This window comes from Sprattus sprattus, assembly GCF_963457725.1.
Source record: "Sprattus sprattus genome assembly, chromosome: 1".
Classification (NCBI taxonomy): Eukaryota; Metazoa; Chordata; class Actinopteri; order Clupeiformes; family Clupeidae; genus Sprattus; species Sprattus sprattus.
Window position 1 is genome coordinate 40602821 of NC_137920.1, and position 22451 is coordinate 40625271.

Below are 22451 nucleotides of genomic sequence, written 5' to 3' on the forward strand. Positions count from 1 at the left end.
GACACAGGGATATGCATTTCCATGGAGATAACTTTGAAGTAAAAGATACAAAAAGATGCACAGCCGTACATGGAGGGGGGGGGGGGGGGGGGGGGTGTGGATAGAGACAGTCAGTGTTTTCATTTTGGTTCTGGTTCCAGCTTTTGTTTCTAAATCACCGCTCTCGCCTCGGTCCAAAGTACCTGGACATGCGAAAGCAAAGCGCATGAGGGAGCTAGCCTATGCTAGCCTATTACTCTACTCCTTTAAGTGACCAGACACAAAAGAGGGACGAGGACAAGCCATTTCAAATACTTCAACTGAAGCGATGCACGAGGAACGCAGGACACAGACACACACAGAAATCCCCATTGGGATTATGGGTAGGGAATTGAGGTCCATAGTGTGTATAAACTCTACAGCAGCATCTTGACCCCGCCTTGTGGAGACGTCAGAGGAGATGAAGCCGAGTGGGAAGATGCAGGTCCAAATTCCAGCCGTTTCACCAAACTAGAAGAGAGACATATGAACATTCAAGCAATCAATGATCAAACTATTTTAATGAAAGACAATTTGGGAAATAATTGAATAAAATATATAAATGTGAATCTCTACTGTGTACACTTTTTTCCTACATACATATAATGCACGAAAAAAAAACAGAAGTACCCACAGTGCATTATAGCATCATATATATATTACCTTTTCTCAAACGGAGGCATGGTTGGGCCAGTGGAGTGGACGTCAGGGCTGGCTTGGAGGGGGGCTGGAGAGGCAGTCCCAGAAGGAAGGGCTGGCCTGCCAGTTGATGTGTCAAAAACAAAATCTCGACAGGAGGCGAGCTTGGATTCCAGGTTCTGTTAAAGAAGGACCAGAGACACACACTATTAACACAGGCCAAAATGAACATGCAATGCACTATTACTCTTTTTTTTTTAAACTTTTATTTTTATATGGATTTTCCAACAATGATACACAAAAAATATGCAAACAAACCATACAAATCAAGACAAAACACTCACACAAAACACAAGGATAAAAAAAAAACACACAAAGCTTATAGGTCCTTCCATTCAGTCACAATGCAACAATTCTGTCTTATTCAGATGTCATCACTATGAATAGTAGTGGTATCACCCTCATCCCTTCTGTAATAATTCCATTTCTCCCATTTTCCTTCAAACTGATCAACCTGCATTCTCAGGGTATGTGTAAATCTCTCCATGTCGTAGATCTCCTCCACAATACTCAGCCACTGTTCTTTAGTAGGGGGGTCTACTTTATACCAGGCCCTTGTAATTGCCTTCCTGCTAGCCAATAATAATACTTTCACCAGGTATTTATCCCCTCCTTGCACCTCCTCTTGTGGAATGTTCCCCAAGTATAATACCAGACAAGTTTTTGGTATCTCATATCCCAATATCTCCCTCAGTACACTCCACACTCCCTCCCAGTATCCTTCCATCTTTTGACATTTCCAAAACACATGTGTATGGTCTGCCTCCATTTGACCACACAACCTCCAACATGGTTTCTGGTCTGGAGCGTATCTCCCCTTAATCTTTGGTGTTATGAAATACCTCATGATGTTTTTCCATCCAAATTCTCGCCATATCCTAGAGCTGGTGGCTGAGTGTTGGCCCTTGCACACATTATACCAGTCATCTTCTGTTATTTCTATTCCAATTTCTTTTTCCCATTTTTCTTTAATATAAACAGTTGAATTTCCCCCACTGGCCCCTAGAGCTTGGTATAGGGCTGAGATCACTCTACATTTTCTCCCTTCATATGCATTTATCATTATTGTTATAATCATGTTCTGTTCTTTGGGTTCTTTTAACTTTATTTCCTTTAAATAATAATCCCTCACCTGAAAATACCGAAAGAGGTCATTTGCTTCCAAATCAAATTTCTCCCTTATAGCCTGAAAACTCTGCAATTTACCCTTCTCTATTAGTGTGCATATTGCTGTAATACCCCTATTTGTCCATCTCTCAAAGCCCAAATCACTTATTCCTGGTTTGAATCTTTTGTCATGGGTTATCCACCTCAGAGGCCTTATTTCATTCTCTATTCCATACTTTTTCACTACCAGGTGCCAAGTCCACAATGTGAATTTAGTTATCGGGTCTAACAATCTCTCTTCCCTTTTAAACAATTCCCTATCGGTCATTAATATTTGTATGGGGCTAGCCTCAACCTTCATTTCTATATCCTTCCATCTAGCTACATACTCTCTATTACACCAGCATGTTACAGCCCTGAGTTGTGCAGCATAGAAGTAGTCTTGTAGTTTCGGTACAGCCAAGCCCCCTTTGTCCTTGTGGAGCTGCATGGTGCTAAATCTAATTCTTGGCCTCCTACCCCCCCATATGAACCTGGATATCCATCTATCCCACTCCATGAACTGTTTCGGTGGGATCATTACTGGCAGATTTTGGAAGAGGTACAATAGTCTCGGTAATACATTCATCTTAATTATTTCTATCCTTGAGCTAAGATCAAATTGTAGTGTTGACCATCTTTCTATATCCCGTCTGAGTTCTTGATTAATCTGAGTGTAATTGGCAGTATATAACTTCCACGCTCCCTTCGTGATGTTCACTCCCAGATAGATATCTAATTGTTTCTGAATTCCATTTAATTTTATATTTCTTTTTTAACTCCGGTGTAGGGGTGTAGTTTATGGCCAAGATTTGAGTTTTGGTAACATTAAGTTTATATCCTGAGTAATACCCATATTCCTCCAAAAGGTTCATCAGTGCAGGGAAGGATTCACTTGGTCGCTCCAAGTAGGCTACCACATCATCCGCAAATAGCCCTATCTTATGTTCAGTGCCATTCACCTTCACCCCTCTGATATCCTGGTTCTGCCTAATCGCCTGTGCCAATGGCTCTATGAATATTGCAAAGAGAGTTGGAGAGAGACAACACCCCTGTCTAGTAGATCTTCCCAGACCAAAAGAGTCTGTGAGACTACCATTCACCTTGATCCTAGCAGTCGGCTCTTGATATAAAGTTTTAATACATTTGGCAGATTCCTTATTGAGACCAAATCTTTCTAGCACCTTATATAGGTAAATCCAGTTGACACTATCAAATGCTTTCTCCGCGTCTACACTAACTAAAATTGCACTATTCTTTGTTCGCTGAGTCTCTTCTACAATGTGTATCATCCTCCTTATATTGTCCTGCGTCTGTCTTCCTGTAATAAAGCCGGTCTGGTCTTCGTCTATAATGTCAGTCATGAATGTCTCAAATCTTTTGGAAATAATTGATGTATACATCTTGTAGTCCACATTCAGTACTGATATTGGTCTATAACTACTACAGTGCTCTTTATCTTTGCCCTCTTTGGGTATGGTTGAGATAATGGCCTCCTTCCATGAAGGAGGGATTTTCCCTTCCTTAATTGTGTACCTAAATGAGGCCAACAACACCGGGGTCAACTCTTTTTTAAATATACGGTAGAACACTGAAGGAAGCCCGTCACTTCCCGGACTGGTATTGTTCTTCAATCTAGAGATGGCCCTTTCCATCTCCTCCTCTGATGTCTGCCATCAATAATGTATTCTGCTCTTCCCCTATAGATGGTAGATCCAACCTGTCTAGGAAGTTTTCCATATCTTGTTCGTCTGCCGCTGGTGGTTGTGTGTATAAGTTTTGATAATATTCTCTGAATACTCTCTCAATTTCGTCCGGTTCGGTAAGCAAATCATTAGTTTGTGGATCTCTAATTTTGTATATGGTATTCAAGGCTTGTTGTTTTCTTATACGTCTGGCCAATAATCTGCTTGCTTTGGAACCTCCCTCATAATAGGTTTGTTTAACAAATCTAGCTTTCTTTTCCACTTCAGTCAGTAGTATATTATCAATTTTATTCTTTGTTTCTTTCACTTGTCTCAAAGTATCTCTGGATCACTTGTGGCATTATGTTTTCTCTCCAAGTCCTATAAACGTCCAATTTGTGTCTGGTAATTTACTAGTCTGGATTTCTTCAGCAGAGTTGTCTGAGCTATCAAGTTCCCCCTAATGACGGCCTTAAGCGCATCCCAAAGAATGTTTGGATCTACCTCCCCATTATCATTTTCCTCTATATACCTATTTATATCCTTTTTTATTCTTTCTACCAGGTCTTTATCATTCAGAATCCCCACATTCATCCTCCACACTGTAGTTCTCCTTCTCTTGTTTAAATGTATTGTCATGTAGACTGCGTTATGGTCTGATAAATCTGCTACCCCAATCCTACATTCCTCAACCCTATGCATATCTCCTTTTGTCATGAAGAAATAGTCCAACCTTGAATACATTTGGTGTGGGTCTGAGTGGTGTGTGTAGTCTCTCTTCAAGGGATGTAGTTCTCTCCAAACGTCTGCTATTCCCAAGTCAACCAGTTGTATATTCATATATCTATTAAGCCATGTCCTATTCTTCTTTGAGCTAGTTGTATCTAGATGGAAGTTCATCACCATATTGAAGTCCCCTCCACATATTAAGATCCCCTCTTGTTCTTCATTAATGATGTCAAATAATGATTTAAAGAAGGTTTTCTTGCTATCTGGGGGTGCATATACATTGATCAATGTCACTTTGTGTCCCTCTAATTTACCCTTTATCATTATATATATCTTCCCTCCTTGTCACATATTTGTTTTCCAAGTTCAAATTTGGTACAATTTGTTATTAATATGGCTACCCCTCTCCTATTGTTTTGTTTGTGGAAAGTACTATAAAACGTATTGTTGTACCCAAACCTCTTTAGTTTCTCATGTTCCTCTGTAGACAAATGTGTCTCTTGTAGAAACACCACTTGTAATTTTTCCTTTTTGAATTTGGCCATAAACTTTGCCCTTTTAATTGGACTACTAAGCCCATTCACATTCACTGATACCACTTTAACACCTTCATGCTGCATTATACATCAGTTCCCCAGTGCACTTTCATTACCCATAAGCTAAACATGGACACATAAAAAACCTCAGCAACAGCTATTCTAACTAAACAGTAAAGAAAAAAGTGATCTCCCATGGTAGACTGGGGTTCATTATCTCTCCCCATTTCCCCTGTTGGTGGGGAGAGGGGAAATCCTCTCGTACGAGGGCCCCCCTTAGCGAAGAAGAACTCTCCATGCCGAAGTCCTCCGTTAACGCTAAACATGTCCAACATATTCCAACCGTCACTCCCGGCATTAACCTTGCAGTTCTTATAAAGCCAACAAAACGCTAGGCATGCAGGCATAGGGATATATTTTTACCCACTGTCCAAACCGACCCACACAATGGATAATAGAATAAAATAGAAAACTCCCTTCAATAAAATAATTACGCTAGTCTTAAGAAGAAAAGAAAAACTCTGTGCAGGAGTGGGCTGAATCATTGCATGAGTAACTTTCCCCTTCATCCTTCGCCCAAATAAAGTATGTGCCTACAGGCTACTTACGTAACGTTTAGAACCAAAGAGCTTTAGAGAAAGAAAAATAGAAAATAGGGAATGCGAAAGTTCGTGCTTGTTCCATGATAACGACTATGAGGAAAGTTCTCGTCTACTCCTTCCGAGAAAACCGCATCAGCTCCTTCCTTGCTCTCCCAGCGACGTCGGTGTCCTGGGCCCCAACTCTGCGCCATTTATAAGCGGCTTCAAGCTGCTGCTCCAGTGGAGGTTGTTCCTCCTCGACCAGACCTTCCACCTTCATTCCCCTCTCCTCCATCGCCCGTGCAGCTTCTTGTGGACTACCGTAGGTCTGAACGCCTCCTTGCCAGTGGACTCTCAATGATGTTAGAGGTGACTGGAACTTAATCCCTTTTCCCTTCAGAGCTCTCTTCAGACCCGCATAGCCACGGCGCTTCGCAGCCACCTCCGCTGGGTAATCGTGGTCGAACGTCACCATCTTTTCTCCAATATGAATTTTTGTCTGCCAGGCCTTTCTGAGGATGTCATCCTTCATTTGGTATTGGAGAAAGTTGACAATGATAGCTCTGGGATTCTTATTCGAGGCAGGTTTCGGTGCCGACGCTCTGTGAGCACGTTGTATTTGTAGGTCGGCATCTTCCCCGAACTTAAGTTTCTCACGTATCAAGTTATCTATAAACTGGGGTACCGAATCCTTCTCTGTGCCCTCTGGTACTCCCCAAACTCGAATATTATTTCTTCTTGATCTCCCTTCTAAGTCAGTTACTTTTTCCTGTAGCCTCCTTTGCTGCTTGAGCGAAGAGGCGAGAATCCCCTTCAGCTCTGAGTTCCATTCCTCGTTCTCCACAACGCACTCTTGAATGTCTACGATATCTCTGCCCTGCGCTTCAATTCCTCTCTCGAAGGCCTCGAACCTGTTGCTCATCTCCACCTTAAAAGTGGCTAGTTCTTGTCTCAACATACTTCCCCAATTTTGAATACTCTCTCGAATGTCCTTCATTTCTTTGCGGTTTTCCTCGCTATTGGACCCAATCTGCCTAGACACGTTGTCGAAGCCAGCCTTCATGTTAGCTAGCATGTCTTCGTTAGCAGCTTCAGACTTATCATCTCCCTTTCTATCTCCCATTTTCTCTCGCTCTTTTTGCCTCTTTTCCGTTTTATTTTTGGTGGAGTCCCTTGTAGTAGTCATCCCCTCTCTATTTGCGCATTTGAATTTAGGCTTTTCAATGTTTAATACTTCATCTGCCGGGAGCTCCTGATTTCACGTCTATCCACTCATTTGCCAAAACCGGAAGCCCTGCACTATTACTCTTAACACAAACATTATTACATTTTGAAACAGGGAAAGTTTTACAAAATCATGATGCTGTAAAAACACCTGCATCTACAGTGATAATCACTAGAGGCACACTGCTCTAACTCCTTTTATAAAACAAATGGGTTCTAGCGCGTAATTTAGCGGTTTCTGATTGGACGAGAGACGTTCCATGCTATAGGTTATTCTTCAACATACCTACAGTTACGGGACTTTTCACAGCTAAAAATAAATCACTCCGCGATGAAACATTCGCATTGATGATAACCGTTCGGCCTGGCGGCCTCGGTGGCTACGGCCGAACACCACCCGTGGGATTATCCCTTACCTACCCCACTCCCACTCGTGCTATATTACTTAAATGACTCACCCCCACTTTCCTCAGCAGCTCCCCAACGATGTTGAGAGCGGAGATACGAGCGGACGTGGTCAGAGGGGTGCCAGACATGGTTACACCTGAAAAGAGACCAATGTGTGAACTCGTCATAGTCATCAATCAGATAGGTTTAAGTAAAGAGACTTCAACTATCCAACCATTTTCACCAACTATCTCCAAAGATACAATACAGAGAATGAGCTAAATCAGATCACAATCTCTGACGACTACTTTCATCCATTAAGTTCTTCTTAGGAACCCTTTATAGGGCTGGCTTTACCTCTATAACGGGTTCCTCCGGGGGTGCAGAAGGAACCAGTAGGGTTGACTGGGGTGGCTGGGACAGAGGTACAACCAGAAAGTGATGGCATTTCTGGCTTGTCTGTTCCCTTGGAAACTCTTAACGGAGGGTGATCGTGCTTCTGTGTCACAGCCAGCTCTTGTTTTAGATCTGCCAGAGGACAGATGAGATAAGTAAGCATTGTGATGAACCGGATGAACTCCATCAGAATGTGGGTAGGTTTCACTCAAACATGGCCATTGCAGAATGTGCAATCACAACTCAAATAACACATTAGTCTCACCCCTGGCTTCATCTTTTAGCCTCTGAACTGATTCAAGAAGATTCTCCTTTTCATCCAGCTCATTCTCCAGGAAGGCATTCCTCTCAATAACCTGATTCATCCGCAGCTCAAAATCCTCCAAAGACATAATTGTGGCCCTAAAAGAGAGAGGAAAGCAAAGTAGGTCAATAATTAAGACACATGCAACACAGCATAATTGATGGGACTCACTGGTTCATTTCCATCAACTGTACCTTTTAACCCGCTCCAAGTCGTCGTTAGACTGTTCCAGTTCTCTTATGTATTTCTGCAGGTGGTCCTTTACCGCCGTAGTCTCTGCAAGCTCATCTTCTAGCCTCGACATTTGCCGAAAGCCATCCGAGTGTTGTGCCTCAAATTTTTCCTGAACGCAATTACGTGAATGTGAAAGACCTGTTTTATCATCCTACATAAAAGAGTTCGAATTCCACTGAAACAACTATGAGAAACTAGAAAATGCATTTCCTGAAGGAAATACCAGTGCATGAAATGCAAAAGTTAAGAAAGGAAGAAGAAAAGAAAGAAGAGTGAAAGAAGGAAATAAGAAAGGAAAGAAGAGTGGAAGAAGGAAAGAGAAAAGGAAAGAAGAGTGAAGAAAGGAGAGAAGAGTGGAAGAAGGAAAGAAGAAAAGAAAGAAGAGTGAAAAAAGGATAGAAGAGTGGAAGAAGGAAAGAAGAAAAGAAAGAAGAGTGAAATAATGAAAGAAGAGTGAAGGAAGGAAAGAAGAGTGGAAGAAGAAAAGAAAGAAGAAAGGAAAGAAGAGTGAAAGAAGGAAAGAAGAGTGTAAGAAAGGAAAGAAGAGTGAAGAAAGGAGAGAAGAGTGGAAGAAGGAAAGAAGAAAAGAGTGAAGAAAGGAAAGAAAAGTGGAAGAAGGAAAGAAGAAAATAAAGAAGAGTGAAATAATGAAAGAAGAAAGGAAGGAAGAATGGAAGAAGGAAAGAAGAAAGGAAATAAGAGTGAAAGAAGGAAAGAAGAAAGGAAAGAAGAGTGGAAGAAGGAAAGAAGAAAGGAAAGAGTGAAGAAAGGAGAGAAAAGTGGAAGAAGGAAGGAAGAGTGGAAGAAGGAAAAAAGAAAGGCAAGAAGAGTGGAAGAAGGAAAGAAGAGTGAACAAGAGTGGCGCTGGATAAAGAGATAAAGAGAGAGTGAAAATATTGAATAGTGAAGAAGAGAGATTGAGTGTGAGAGAAAGTAGCGTGAGAGGGGAAAGAGAGAAAGATGGAGAGATGGAGAGAAAAAAAATAGAGAATGGAAGGTGTCTTATTGTTCCTAGTTACAGTTAAATTGAGAGGGACAGACAGAAGAGGTTCCTTGGATTTGGCGCAGGTGTCAGTGAAGCACCGGTGCAAGCCAGTTTAAAGACCCTATTATGATGTCATAATGGCCCAATATAAGTCAATGGGAAAAATGTATATTCGTTTTTCTTTAATATCTTAAAAAGTATAAAGTTTAGAAAAGTCAAAAATACATAGCATAAGTGTCCTTTACAAGACCTACGCAACAAAGTTTGAATGAAGTTTCTAAGTTAAGTGGTTCGAGCTGAATCGCAGAAAAAGGTGAGAAGAATAAGAAGAAGAAGAAGAAGAAGAAGCCTAGGAATAACAATACATGGCATTTCATGCACTGTAACTAGAAAATGCATTTCCTGAAGGAAATACCAGTGCATGAAATGCAAAAGTTAGGAAAGGAAGAAGAAAAGAAAGAAGAGTGAAAGAAGGAAATAAGAAAGGAAAGAAGAGTGGAAGAAGGAAAGAAGAGTGAAGAAAGGAGAGAAGAGAGGATGAAGGAAAGAAGAGTGAAAGAAGGAAAGAAGAAAAGAAAGAAGAGTGAAGAAAGGAAAGAAGAGTGGAAGAAGAAAAGAAAGAAGAGTGAAGAAAGGAAAGAAGAAAGGAAAGAAGAGTGGAAGAAGGAAAGAAGAAAGGAAAGAAGAGTGAAGAAAGGAGAGAAGAGAGGATGAAGGAAAGAAGAGTGAAAGAAGGAAAGAAGAAAAGAAAGAAGAGTAAAAGAAGGAAATAGTAGTTGAAGAAGGAAAGAAGAGTGAAAGAAGGAAAGAAGAAAGGAAAGAAAAGTGAAAGAAGGAAAGAAGAGTGGAAGAAGGAAAGAAGAAAGGAAAGAAGAGTGGAAGAAGGAAAGAAGAGTGGAAGAGAAAAAGAGTGAAAATATTGAAAAAAGGAGATAAAAATGGAGTGAAGAAGAGAGATTTAGTGTGAGAGAAAGTAGACTGAGAGGGATAGAGAGAAAGATGGAGAGATGGAGAGAAAAAAAAGTAGAGAATGGAAGGTGTCTTAATATTCCTAGTTACAGTTAAATTGAGATGGACAGAGAAGAGGTTCCTTGGATTTGGCGCAGCTGTCAGTGAAGCACAGGTGCAAGCCAGTTTAAAGACCCTATTATGATGTCATAATGGCCCAATGTAAGTCAATGGGAAAAATTTTAGATTCGTTTTTATTTAATATCTTAAAAAGTATAAAGTTTAGAAAAGTGAAAAATACATAGCATAAGTGTCCTTTACAAGACCTACGCGACAAAGTTTGAATGAAGTTTCTACGTTAAGCGGTTCGGGCTGAATTAATCGCAGAAAAAGGTAACAAGAAGAAGAAGAAGCAGCCTAGGAATAACAATACAAGGCATTTCATGCACTGTAATAAGAAGAAGAAGAAAAAGAAGAAGCCTAGGAATAACAATACAGGGCATTTCATGCACTGTAATAACAATACAGGGCATTTCATGCACTGTAATTAGAGCCTCTGCGACTGAAATGGCCTACCTTGATGTTGTCGAGCTCCGAACTCAGGCGTTCATTGTGGGATTGTAGTTCCCGGTTCCGCGTTTCATATTGTTTCAACTCGGTCTCAAGTTCTGTCTCATAATCTCGACTCATTTGCTGAAATTCCTGTAGCTCGTCGTGCGCTTCTTGAGCACTAATCAGAGAGAGAGAGAGAGAGAGAGCACAATACAACTAGAAAATGCATTTCCTGAAGGAAATACCAGTGCATGAAATGCAAAAGTTAGGAAAGGAAGAAGAAAAGAAAGAAGAGTGAAAGAAGGAAAGAAGAAAGTAAAGAAGAGTGGAAGAAGGAAAGAAGAGTGAAGAAAGTAGACTGAGAGGGATAGAGAGAAAGATGGAGAGATGAGAGAAAAAAAGTAGAGAATGGAAGGTGTCTTAATGTTCCTAGTTACAGTTAAATTGAGAGGGACAGAGAAGAGGTTCCTTTAATTTGGCGCAGGTGTCAGTGAATCAGGGTGCAAGCCAGTTTAAAGACCCTATTATGATGTCATAAAGTCAATGGGAAAATTTAGATTCGTTTTTATTTAATATCTTAAAAAGTATAAAGTTTAGAAAAGTGAAAAATACATAGCATAAGTGTCCTTTACGAGACCTACGCGACAAAGTTTGAATGAAGTTTCTACGTTAAGCGGTTCGGGCTGAATTAATCGCAGAAAAAGGTGAGAAGAAGAAGAAGAAGAAGAAGAAGAAGCCTAGGAATAACAATACAGGGCATTTCATGCACTGTAATTAAAAGGAATGCATTTCGCTTGAGTTCAAATGCTAAAATCATAGACATATACACATGTCTATGGCTAAACTAACCAATACGTAACTAAACATTTCATGACGATAGGGGATCAATTAAGGTATGCAGGTTTCTTTGGATACCTTTGTTGATGTTTAGCAGCCAGCTCTTTCCAATAACGGGTTTCCTCTCCCAAGGATTCCAACGTTGGTGCTGGAGGTTCACCCATGCCTAGTCCTAGGACACCAGATAAATGTAACGTTACAGACAGATCCTTCAAAAGAATGTTGCACGAACAGGTGAATATGTGTTTGGTTGAAAACAAGCTCGGTAGCTAAAACATTATACCTAACATTATTTTAGCCGAGATAGCGTCCAACCGTGGCTAGCTAGTTAGCCCTCCAAAGCTAACTAATACCTAGCAATCTTTCCAGTTTCGTAGTGCATGTTTTGCCATAACGAGCATTTAAGACAGCCAACCAACACCATTTCACAACATCTACATCTGGGAATAGATGGGTGTTCCAGACACATATATCGTGAGGGTACCGTAATAGTAATGTTAGCTTCGAATTTTCTAGCTTACTAGCTAACCCATAAGAGAGCTAAAAACACTTTCAATAAGCATGCATGCTAGCTGATTGGCTAACCCCGTTGACCTAAAAACTATAGTTAGCATGTATTACAATCTTGGCTTTAAATAGTGTGATTGAATAAAGTGCGTACCTTTATATGTACAACAACCGCTACATACAGCTAAGTTTCTATCGAAAAAAAAAAACGGTGGTTATTAACGATGGTAATACCCTTCATTCATTGCAGAAACATCATGCAACTACTCAAATCCAAACGAACAGAGGATTTGTCATTGCCATTGGCTGAAACATCATGATGTAGGCGTTTTCTCCCTATCGAACCAATTGTTAGGCGTTGCTGTTGCACCAATCACAAAGGGGTAAAGTTTGTCCCGACTGAAAACACTTGCAGTCAAACTAGGACTTCAAAAGGCTACTTTAACATTTGTGAAATTCAAAAGTAATGCACAATCTGTGACCAAAGCATTAAATTAGCATTGCTTCTGACGATGCATTTTAGTTTCATTGATTTAAAGATGAATAGTTCTAGTTCTAGTATAGTTATTTAATAGCCTAACTAAAAACAATCCGAATTTGCAAGGGCAAATCAAGTGTAAAGCTGAATCAACTCCTAAAAAGTCAATAGAAAACACTATTCACACATCTGTTCTTTTTCTTTTAATTGTTGGTATTTTTCATATTTTTTATAATGTTCATGATTTTTAAATATACATGCAAAGAGAAGCATTAGGTTGCTGGCCTAAATGTACTTTGGCACAGTAATTCCACTTTGTCATCTTATCTAGAATAAAAAGGGAGGCGGCCAGGCCACCAGTTTTTCTTGTTTCAAATGTCACCTGAGTGTTCGTCACCGCAACGGTAAGAGTCTGCTTTCATACCTCTTTAGGTGCCTCTGACATATGACATATTTGACATATTTCAAAATTCCTGGTGAGGAAAGGAAATGCTTTTTTCAGAGATATACTTTTGCTAGAAATCTCCACTTCTCTGTGAATTCCTGCTCTGAGTACCGACTAAAAAAAAAGAAGGGGTGACACACTCACACTATCATGAAGTGTTCCTGGAGGATTGTTTTTCCGTTGACTTTGGTGTCCGTTGTCATCCAGTATGCTGTGATCAAATCTTTCACATCTCTGAATATATGTTCATATCTGCATCCTCAAAATCACTACCAGCTGCAGCAAATGGACTCTGTCTGTCTGGCATGTAAAGAGAGCTCTTTAAGAAACCCATCATCTTCTAAAAGCCATGTTCTCATCTTGGCTGCCACCCGTTCTGGTTCATCATTTTTGGGGCAACTCTTCAACCATCACCCCGATGTCTTCTACCTGTATGAACCTCTAAACCATATTCAGACTGCGCTGAAGTCAACACATGCCAACCGAAAGGTGATACTCGGAGCCAGTAGAGATCTTCTTAGGGGCTTGTTCAGCTGTGACCTGCACCTCTTGGAGGATTACATCACCCCACAGCCAGAAAATCACATCACAGACCAGCTCTGGCGCAGGGGGGCCAGCAAAGCCCTCTGCACTCCTCCCGTGTGTGACTCCTTCAGTCCTCATAGGGTGACTGTCACTGAGAGGGAGTGCCTCCAGAAGTGTGGCTCCCTGAATCTCACCCTGGGCTCACAGTCCTGTCAGCAGAGAGGGAATGTGGTCATCAAGACAGTGCGAGTGCCAGAGGTCAGTGATGTCAGGGACCTGCTGGAGGACCCTCGACTCAACCTGAAGGTCATCCAGCTGGTCAGGGACCCACGTGGAGTATTGGCCTCCAGAATGATGTCCTTCCCAGAGAACTACCCACTGATGAGACTGTGGAAGATGAAGCATCACAAGCCTGAGGGTCTAAACCTTACACAGGTGAGCGTGTGTGAGGATTTCCTCAGTTCTGTAAGCACAGCCTTGAGACAGCCTGACTGGCTGAGAGGAAGGTACATGCTGGTGAGGTATGAGGATCTAGCAAAAGACCCACATCAAAAGATCCAGGAGATTTTGAAGTTTCTAGGCATGGATTTAGATGGGAGTGTGGTTGACTGGATTGAAGAAAATACTCAAGGAAGAGGCAGCTGGTCCCCAATGGATGTCTTAAGCACAAACCGGAACTCGGCCACAAATTATGAAAGCTGGAGGCTAAAGCTTTCTTTTGACATGGTTCAATACTTGCAAACCTTATGTCAAGTAACTTTGCATGAACTGGGCTACAAATGTGTTAATTCTTCAGAGGAGCTGATGAATTTGTCTATCCCTCTCTCTGAAACTAGGCCTTTTCACATATCTCAGTGATATATCAACAAAAATACTCGTATTCTGTACATATTCAGTTGAATTTGCTACATACTTTATGCCACAGTGATTTTGTAAGATAATTAATGTGCATTAGCTTTAAAAGTGGTCTGTTACATTAGAAATTAAACACGCCAAGATCTTGCTGAATCCAGCTTCCACTGCTCAAGTTTAAATATGAAGCAGAAAATATCTCAGTAAAGTAAATGCTTAGTCAGAGCATTGCTGACTTTGGTAAGTGCACCATTGCACCTTAGAAGAAAACTGGTCTGCCCTCTGCTTATTTAGGTCAACAAATGTGAATGGCTTGTATGTTTGTTATGAAAACGAACACATCATAGAATTGGACTTCGTTTAGTGGGAAAGGCAACAGCTGTGCCAGATAGTACAGCTATTTAACAGTTATATAGAAACGAAGTTGCGCTCATAGCAAGACTTATGTAACGTTTTCCCTCACACCCTCGAAAACAATGACTGTACGTTTTTTGACTGTCTCACACTGTGATTAACATGTTTAAGTGAGCAATAATTGTATTTGTATGAACTGTTTTAAGGTTAATTATTAATAATTTACATTATGTTCTTATATAGCGATATGACCATTATTAATTCATAATTCCGTTAATGGCTAACGTTAGCAATTGTTAGCCAGCTGTGCTGTAATCTGATTCTTGATGAAACATATATAGTAGTAACTTGCTGTGTCTGGTTTACCCTCTAATTCCGTTTTTCTGTATTACAGTTTCACTCATAAATTTTACCTGACAAATCATTAAAGGAGCAAGGCGCTCGCTACCTGGATTGCGTAATTGAATTTGGCTGTCTGTTATGTCAGTGGTTCTCAAATTTTTTCTGTTATTCCCCACTTTGAACAAGGGGCCCTTTTCAAGCCCAACCTGTCCCTCATCGCTACGAAGAAACTGTAGGCCAAGCTTAAAATTGTCAAAATTATTGAAATAACCTCAATTAATAACAAATAGCATCTTTTTAAGGTCAGCAAATGTATACAGCTTGGAATGATTTCATGTTTCATGTTGTAGTGTATTGTTGTTATGGACTTAGGATTATGAAACCTGGGCCTGGACGTGTAACAAAATACACTGCTTCCAACCACAAATAAAAGATACATTAAAGCCACCTCTTATACTAACAAAAACAAAGACTTAAAACAATTGACAGCAAGCAAAGTTAATAACAGCGACTTCACGCAGAGGCTGTGGCTAAGGGGGCCCCTTGGGCTCATGGGCCCGGGAGACCCGTTCGGTAGTCCATCCCTGCACGCACACGCACGCACGTAGGCCTATTGGTTTCTGGTGACGGACTTTTACTTTGACATCACACAAATGCTCGTCTCGTGGGATAGGGGACTGTGACAGTTACTAGTAATATAGTTTCGCACATATAGTAAGTTATGCTTGTCGTCGCACCTTCGAAAACAATGACTACGTTTTTTCGCTCTGTCACACTGTGATAAATATGTTTAAGTGACCTACGTTTAATTTCTATTAACTGTGTTAGTTCGTGGAAAGTGAAAAATGTAACTAGGCCTATTAGTAATTTACCTTACGTTCTAATATGTGACCGTTAGGACACCATTCATTCATAACCCTGTTGGTGGCTAACGTTAGCAGCCAGCTGTGCTGTAATCTGTTGTTGCTCTGATTCTTGGTGTGATGAATCTAATAGTAGGTTGCTGTGTTGAGTTAAGATGCCATCTAAGTATTTTCCGTTTCTTGTTTCACTTATAAGTTTTCACCTGACACCAATAAAAGAGCAAGGCGCTAGCTGCCTGGCTGGTGAAATCAAGTTTGGGCTGACTGTTGGACCACATCAAAACATTGAACGTGTATACGTAGCGGGAACAGTAGCCTACACCGCCCTAACTAAACTTCCATGCTCCAGGAAAGGTTTTTTTTTTTAAATGGTCCCGCTACAATTAATACGCCGACGTCAATCAAAAACATATGGAAAGCGTTGCCACAGATCAGGTGTAAAAGAGAAAAAAAAACCTCCCGTTTCAACGCGCCATTCGCGCCCCACCTAAAACGTCTCTGCGCCCCACACTTGAGAAACGCTGACCTACGTTAACGCACTGGTGGTGTAAAATATGTAGCGGGAACAGAACAATAAGTTTTGGATTGGAATGTTTCAGTACTGATTTTGTTGATATCCTGCTCATGTTACCGTGTTAATTTCTTTACCTCATGAAGAGTATTGGTGTGATGCCTCCTGCATAAGGTGATATAGTAGCCTGCTCGAGTATAAATTCTTTTTTAACTCTACACTTTTGATGCATGTACTTATTATTTCACATTCCATTTTTTGTGCCTTATTTATTAGGGTCAAGGTGGCCAGTCTCCATGCAGTGCTCTTGGAAAGTTGTCATTCTGCTTGCCCTGGCTTCTCTAGTCATCCAGTATGCTGTCCTTAGATCATTCAGCACGATGGCAGATAATATATGTTCCTTTGTACACCCTGCAAAATACTGCCAAGAGCAGAACATCTTGAATCGACATCGACCAGAAGTGCATCCTCATAGTTGTAACGTATCTGGGAAGACCCACATTCTCATCCTAGCTGCCACCCGTTCTGGTTCATCATTTTTGGGGCAACTCTTCAACCATCACCCCGATGTCTTCTACCTGTATGAACCTCTAAACCATATTCAGACTGCGCTGAAGTCAACACATGCCAACCGAAGGGGGATACTCGGAGCCAGTAGAGATCTTCTTAGGGGCTTGTTCAGCTGTGACCTGCACCTCTTGGAGGATTACATCACCCCACAGCCAGAAAATCACATCACAGACCAGCTCTGGCGCAGGGGGGCCAGCAAAGCCCTCTGCACTCCTCCCGTGTGTGACTCCTTCAGTCCTCATAGGGTGACTGTCACTGAGAGGGAGTGCCTCCAGAAGTGTGGCTCCCTGAATCTCACCCTGGGCTCACAGTCCTGTCAGCAGAGAGGGAATGTGGTCATTAAGACAGTGCGAGTGCCAGAGGTCAGTGATGTCAGGGACCTGCTGGAGGACCCTCGACTCAACCTGAAGGTCATCCAGCTGGTCAGGGACCCACGTGGAGTATTGGCCTCCAGAATGATGTCCTTCCCAGAGAACTACCCACTGATGAGACTGTGGAAGATGAAGCATCACAAGCCTGAGGGTCTAAACCTTACACAGGTGAGCGTGTGTGAGGACTTCCTCAGTTCTGTAAGCACAGCCTTGAGACAGCCTGACTGGCTGAGAGGAAGGTACATGCTGGTGAGGTATGAGGATCTAGCAAAAGACCCACATCAAAAGATCCAGGAGATTTTGAAGTTTCTAGGCATGGATTTAGATAAGAGTGTGGTTGACTGGATTGAAGAAAATACACAAGGAAGAGGCAGCTGGTCCCAAATGGATGTTGTGAGAAAAATGGGTTGGTCACCCATGGATGTATATGGTACGAAAAGAGATTCTGCCACAAATTCAGAGCGCTGGAGGTCGAAGTTGTCTTTTGATATGGTTGAATATTTGCAAACCTTGTGTAAAACCATTTTACATCAGCTGGGCTACAAAATAGTAAATTCATCGGAAGAACTGGAGAATGTTTCTCTCAGCCTTGTTGAGGACAGACCATTGGAAACCATTTCAGTGACATGATGTTTCTGATATAATCTTCACTGTGATAAGACTTCAGTTGTCTCTAGTTTTTATTACATTGTTGCCTATGTCAAAGAAGCAAGGAGAAGCAACAAACACACAGTTCTTACTGGAGTTGCAGATGAAATAAATATTTTTAGTGAACAATTTTTATTGTTTTATCACAAACAGTGTTTTTCACACTTGGTAACACATTTGATATAGAAGGGAAATACACGTCAGAAACAGCATACACTTTATAAAGGCTTAAAAATCAAACCGTAGTGACTATTAGAGGTTGAAGATACTGGGGAAAGATACTTTTTTAATTAAATGGTTTGTTGTTTCCTGTCCATACATGCATTTAGTGACTCCACCAATAACAGTAAGCGTGAACCACACTCAGTAAACAGACCAAGAGATGTTTCATCTCTCTCAAACAAACTGTCACTGATTGATGTACTCTGTCCCTCACAACTCACAACAACACAACTCCCCATAGTGGTCAATATACACAAGGTCTGAAAAGATTAAGCATGTGATTCCAGAAAATATTCTCACAGAAAGCACATGAGCCAATAAACTCAGATGACATCAAATGCTAAAAAGTACATAATCAAATCAATAAACAAACAATTATTAATTCACCAGCGTTGCTTCACTGTGCAAGTACACAGAACACATAAACAGTCATGTTAGTGTCACTACTTCAGACAAACACATTGCGCAAAGTCGCTGAGGCAAACATATCCGACTCAATGAAGCAACCTTTATAATGTGGTTGCTGACTACACTGAACGTTATCGTCTGTATTTCCCAAACGTCTGTTGGGAGAGGAAGCCTGCCGCGGTGAAAAGGGCAATGAACAGGAGACCATATCAGTTCTGGCTTTAAGCTAATATACATAGCCCTCTCTGACCTTGTTGGAGGGCTAATCGCTCCTCCTGTTTTGTGACCTTGCTGGGGGACTCTCAGGGTGACACAGGAACGCACACTCTCCTCTCGTAAGCAATGAAAACTTCAACAGTTTCGCTCATTGCACTGGCGTGGACATGCGTCAACATCCAGATCGCAGGTATAGGATTATAAATCCATTCTGATGTCTGCGTTTGGTATTCTGAGCATTTTTTAGTTTTTTTAGATCTTCAGCACCAATGTTTTAAAAACAATAATACCAATCATAGAATATAACCTGGTATAAATGACATTTGATGAGTTTACAGATGTATGTGTTTTTGTTTCTTTAAATAATTAGTATTATTGTGCTCATGACATGAATGGTTTTCTATTTGGTCGAAAAATCATTGAATACATCTAGTGTACATCAACAGTGTGAGAGAAGTGTTCATTTCGTTTGTTCTCTATACAGCCGTGTACCAGAGGGATACGGATCATTTCATCCAGGCCCTCCAGCAGATTGAGGACTCTAGTGTGGAAGTCAGCCCTCTGTCTATAGTAAGGAGCCTACGTAGAGCTGCAGGCCATGATGATGCTTTCACACAGAGTTTCTTGGGGGCTTACAGTGACAGTGAGACTGATATTCTGAAAACAAACCACAGCAGGGACATCGAGGCATGGAGTTTAGAATTTCTGCGATTCTTTGACAAAGCCATCCACAATTTTGTGACAGATGCCCGTGAAGAGAGGGGTGTGGTCCTCACCCCTGATGGGACCACGGTCGCCTTGGCGCCCCTCCTGCAGGGCATAGAAGCTGGTCTGAAGGCCCGATCCGAAGGCCTCCACCCTCAGGGTTTACACCTCCTCACCCTGGCCAGGACCTTGGGCCTATCCTTTCTTCATGTATATAATACCACATCAGCGGAACGCTTGGGTCCAGATGGATGTTGGGACAACATTACTGCGCCCATGGTGTTCAAACTTCTGGGAGCACCCTCTCTTGCCACGGATGCACTGATTAATGGGGGCATGGACGGTGCCATCCTGGGAGTGCACCTCTCTGAAGGCGCTGAACCTCACCCCAAACTGAGTGAGCTGCTGAAGGCCTACTATCACTTCCAGCTGGGAGAGGCTGGGTTGGATAAAGCTCCACGCCTCGTCAGTCCCAGGCGCAGGGAGAACTACAGGAAGCTGGTGCCACCCTCCCTCCTAGAGGAGACGGTGCTGAAGTTCCTGGAGGACAGACACCCCTCAGCAGATCTGAAGAAAGCCGTGAAAGAGGGGGTGCAGGATTTCGTGCTGCGTTATCTGGGTAGGTTGTTGTGCACATCCATGTTTGTTTGCATACAACACAGTGGCAGTTATTCAAATATCTATCTACCTATCTATCTATATATCTACATCTATATTTATCTATCTATACATATATATACATACAAACAAACATACATTCATACATATTGGGTTCCCCTATTTTGTTCTTACAGAAACGGTTAAACAAAACACCTTTTTTCAATTACTTTTTGATTAGACGGCCATATACATGTTTCATGCTCAACATTATTAGTCATATTCTTTAGTGTTGCACGGCAGCAACAAGCTTGACATGCAGGCAACTAAACAACTCAGGATAATGCAGTCTGTATGCCCAATCATGAAAATATTGTAATTTTCCCAATACATACCAAAAAATGTATTCGAATTATATTTATTTGCCAACATTCATCCTGTAGATCTATAGACTAATAGAGCAAGGACATACAGAAAACATTTAGCATGTCTGAACCTTAATACTAAAATAAACCTCCAGTTAGAAACATGTTATTGTTCGAATGGCATAAGTGCATTTAATAATCTAAAATGTACTTATAGGATATTGTGTAGACTTGCAACAATGTGTCTTGGACCATAGTGACCATGAATTCAAAATCTCCTTGCATACAAAATACTGTCACCACCCTATGCTTGGTGCTGCCTCTTGTCATATTTTCCAACAAATAGCACCACTAAATAATATCTATGGTGGAATACGTAATCATATTCGATGTTCAAGGCAGTACATATTAAGTTATGCTGAATATTGTATATAATGTTGTCCATTGCTTGTTAGTCATAGTATCAGTGTACATACATAGTATATGATGAAAACCAAAGAAAAGTAAAGGATTTGCAAAGTTGTGAATTAAACTAGCTCTGTTAGTGAAGGCTGTTTAATTATTTTACAACAATAGCAGCTGAACAACAACAGTGTGTCTGTTGTCTCTGTTTAGAGTGTGTCTGTTGTCTCTGCTCAGAGTGTGTCTGTTGTCTCTGCTCAAGGAGTGTGTTTGTTGTCTCTGCTCAGAGAGTGTGTCTGTTGTCTCTGCTCAGAGAGTGTGTCTGTTGTCTCTGCTCAGACAGTGTGTTTGTTGTCTTTGCTCAGACAGTGTGTCTGTAGTCTCTGCTCAGAGAGTGTGTCTGTTGTCTCTGCTCAGACAGTGTGTCTGTTGTCTCTGCTCAGAGAGTGTGTCTGTTGTCTCTCCTGAGTAAGTGTGTCTGTTGTCTCTGCTCAGATTGCCCTCCAATGATCCCTCGGTGCCAGTGGGGGGCTAAAGTCCCTAAGGGGATTCCTGTGCGCCTCTCCCCACCGCTCCAGTTCCTCTACATTCACCACACGGAGATTCCCAGCAGCCCCTGCCTGACCTTTCACCAGTGCTCCAGGAACATGCGCGCCATGCAGCGGTTTCACCAGGAGGAGAGAGGCTGGCAAGATATAGGGTACAGGTTAGTGCAACCCTCCTCTACCCTCTACCGTTAGTACTCTAATGTTACAAAAATTCTAAGACTTGAATGCAATTTTAACAACCATAGAGCATATATACAGCATGTTAGCACTACAGACTTAACATTACAGTAAACTCTTTCCCCCCCCATTATTTCAAAAAGCAAATTGTAGGAGAAGAGTTACCATGTTTGTTTCTCCAGCTTTGTGATGGGTTCTGATGGATACATGTACGAGGGCCGGGGCTGGGGCAGTCAGGGTGCTCACACCAGGAATCACAACGCCTACGGCTATGGGGTCGCCTTCGTTGGCAACTACTCAGCCTCCCTGCCGACTCAACACAGCCTGAATCTAGTCCGCCACCGCTTGGCAAAGTGTGGCGTTACCGCTCGCTTCCTCCAGGCCAATCACACAGTCCAGGGTCACAGACAAGCTGTGGCCGGCACCACTTGCCCAGGAGATTCTCTTTACTCTGAAATCCGCACCTGGGAGCATTATAGGGTACGTTGGTCATGCATGGCTGATGTTTTTCAGCTGCTCTTGACTGGCTGCACACATGACTGATGCTGTATTTTCAATGTATTCTGTTTAACAGGTGGCTGAAACTCCCAATGCAACAGCCAGCTGAAGAGGGGCGATGTACACCGCAGGGACACAGACTTTAAGAGTTACTGTCTAATATCGATCCATAGAATGTGTATATGACATAAGGGCTAAAACAAAAAAAAACAATAAAGACTAAAACATATTGTTTTGTATTCTGTGCCTATCTTTCATCCCCTGTTATAAAGCACGATTATCTCTTGTGTGAATATTTCCAGAGAGAGTCCATGACAGCTGTCATTAGGCATTTCTAAAGTAACTGTAAACATCCCCTCAGAGACAGAAGACAGACGTTTCAGTAAACTGCAGACTGCATGTCAAGAGTGATCAGCACAGGAAGTGGTTTTCAAAGGGCTGTGGAACCTGAGCGCTCAGTGAGAAAGGAAGCATCAGAGCATTGACAGGAAACTAAAGCCAACAGCCACTGATTATCACACATCTGGGTCATCAAAAGCACAACACGTCCAAATAGAAGCGGTATTAGAAGTTAGGCCAAGTTTAA

At 41.7% G+C, this 22451-nt stretch overlaps 3 protein-coding genes and 1 pseudogene across 4 annotated transcripts; 3 read left to right on the plus strand and 1 right to left on the minus strand.

The window, feature by feature from the left end:
- Positions 1–275: 275 nt before the first annotated feature.
- Positions 276–11425, minus strand: LOC308379571 (nuclear distribution protein nudE homolog 1-like; the record flags this gene model as incomplete). The annotated part of the gene is made up of 8 exons (XM_080856771.1): positions 276–489; positions 682–836; positions 7077–7162; positions 7363–7533; positions 7667–7803; positions 7900–8048; positions 10449–10602; positions 11340–11425. The coding sequence occupies 8 exons, from the start codon at positions 11423–11425 to the stop codon at positions 396–398; spliced, it is 1032 nt and encodes a 343-aa protein (XP_080712897.1). The 3' UTR covers positions 276–395.
- A 1416-nt stretch (positions 11426–12841) lies between these two features.
- LOC308379515 (carbohydrate sulfotransferase 1-like) lies at positions 12842–14074 on the plus strand (the record flags this gene model as incomplete). The annotated part of the gene is made up of 1 exon (XM_080856689.1): positions 12842–14074. One exon carries the CDS (start codon positions 12842–12844, stop codon positions 14072–14074), a length of 1233 nt encoding a protein of 410 aa, XP_080712815.1.
- Positions 14075–16434: 2360 nt separating this feature from the next.
- LOC308377866 (carbohydrate sulfotransferase 1-like) lies at positions 16435–17704 on the plus strand (annotated as a pseudogene). Its single transcript has one exon. The product of its transcript is annotated as a carbohydrate sulfotransferase 1-like (transcript).
- A 995-nt stretch (positions 17705–18699) lies between these two features.
- Positions 18700–21974, plus strand: pglyrp2 (peptidoglycan recognition protein 2; the record flags this gene model as incomplete). Its single annotated transcript, XM_080841048.1, has 5 exons — positions 18700–18763; positions 19058–19897; positions 21138–21348; positions 21550–21847; positions 21942–21974. 5 exons carry the CDS (start codon positions 18700–18702, stop codon positions 21972–21974), a joined length of 1446 nt encoding a protein of 481 aa, XP_080697174.1.
- Positions 21975–22451: the final 477 nt, after the last annotated feature.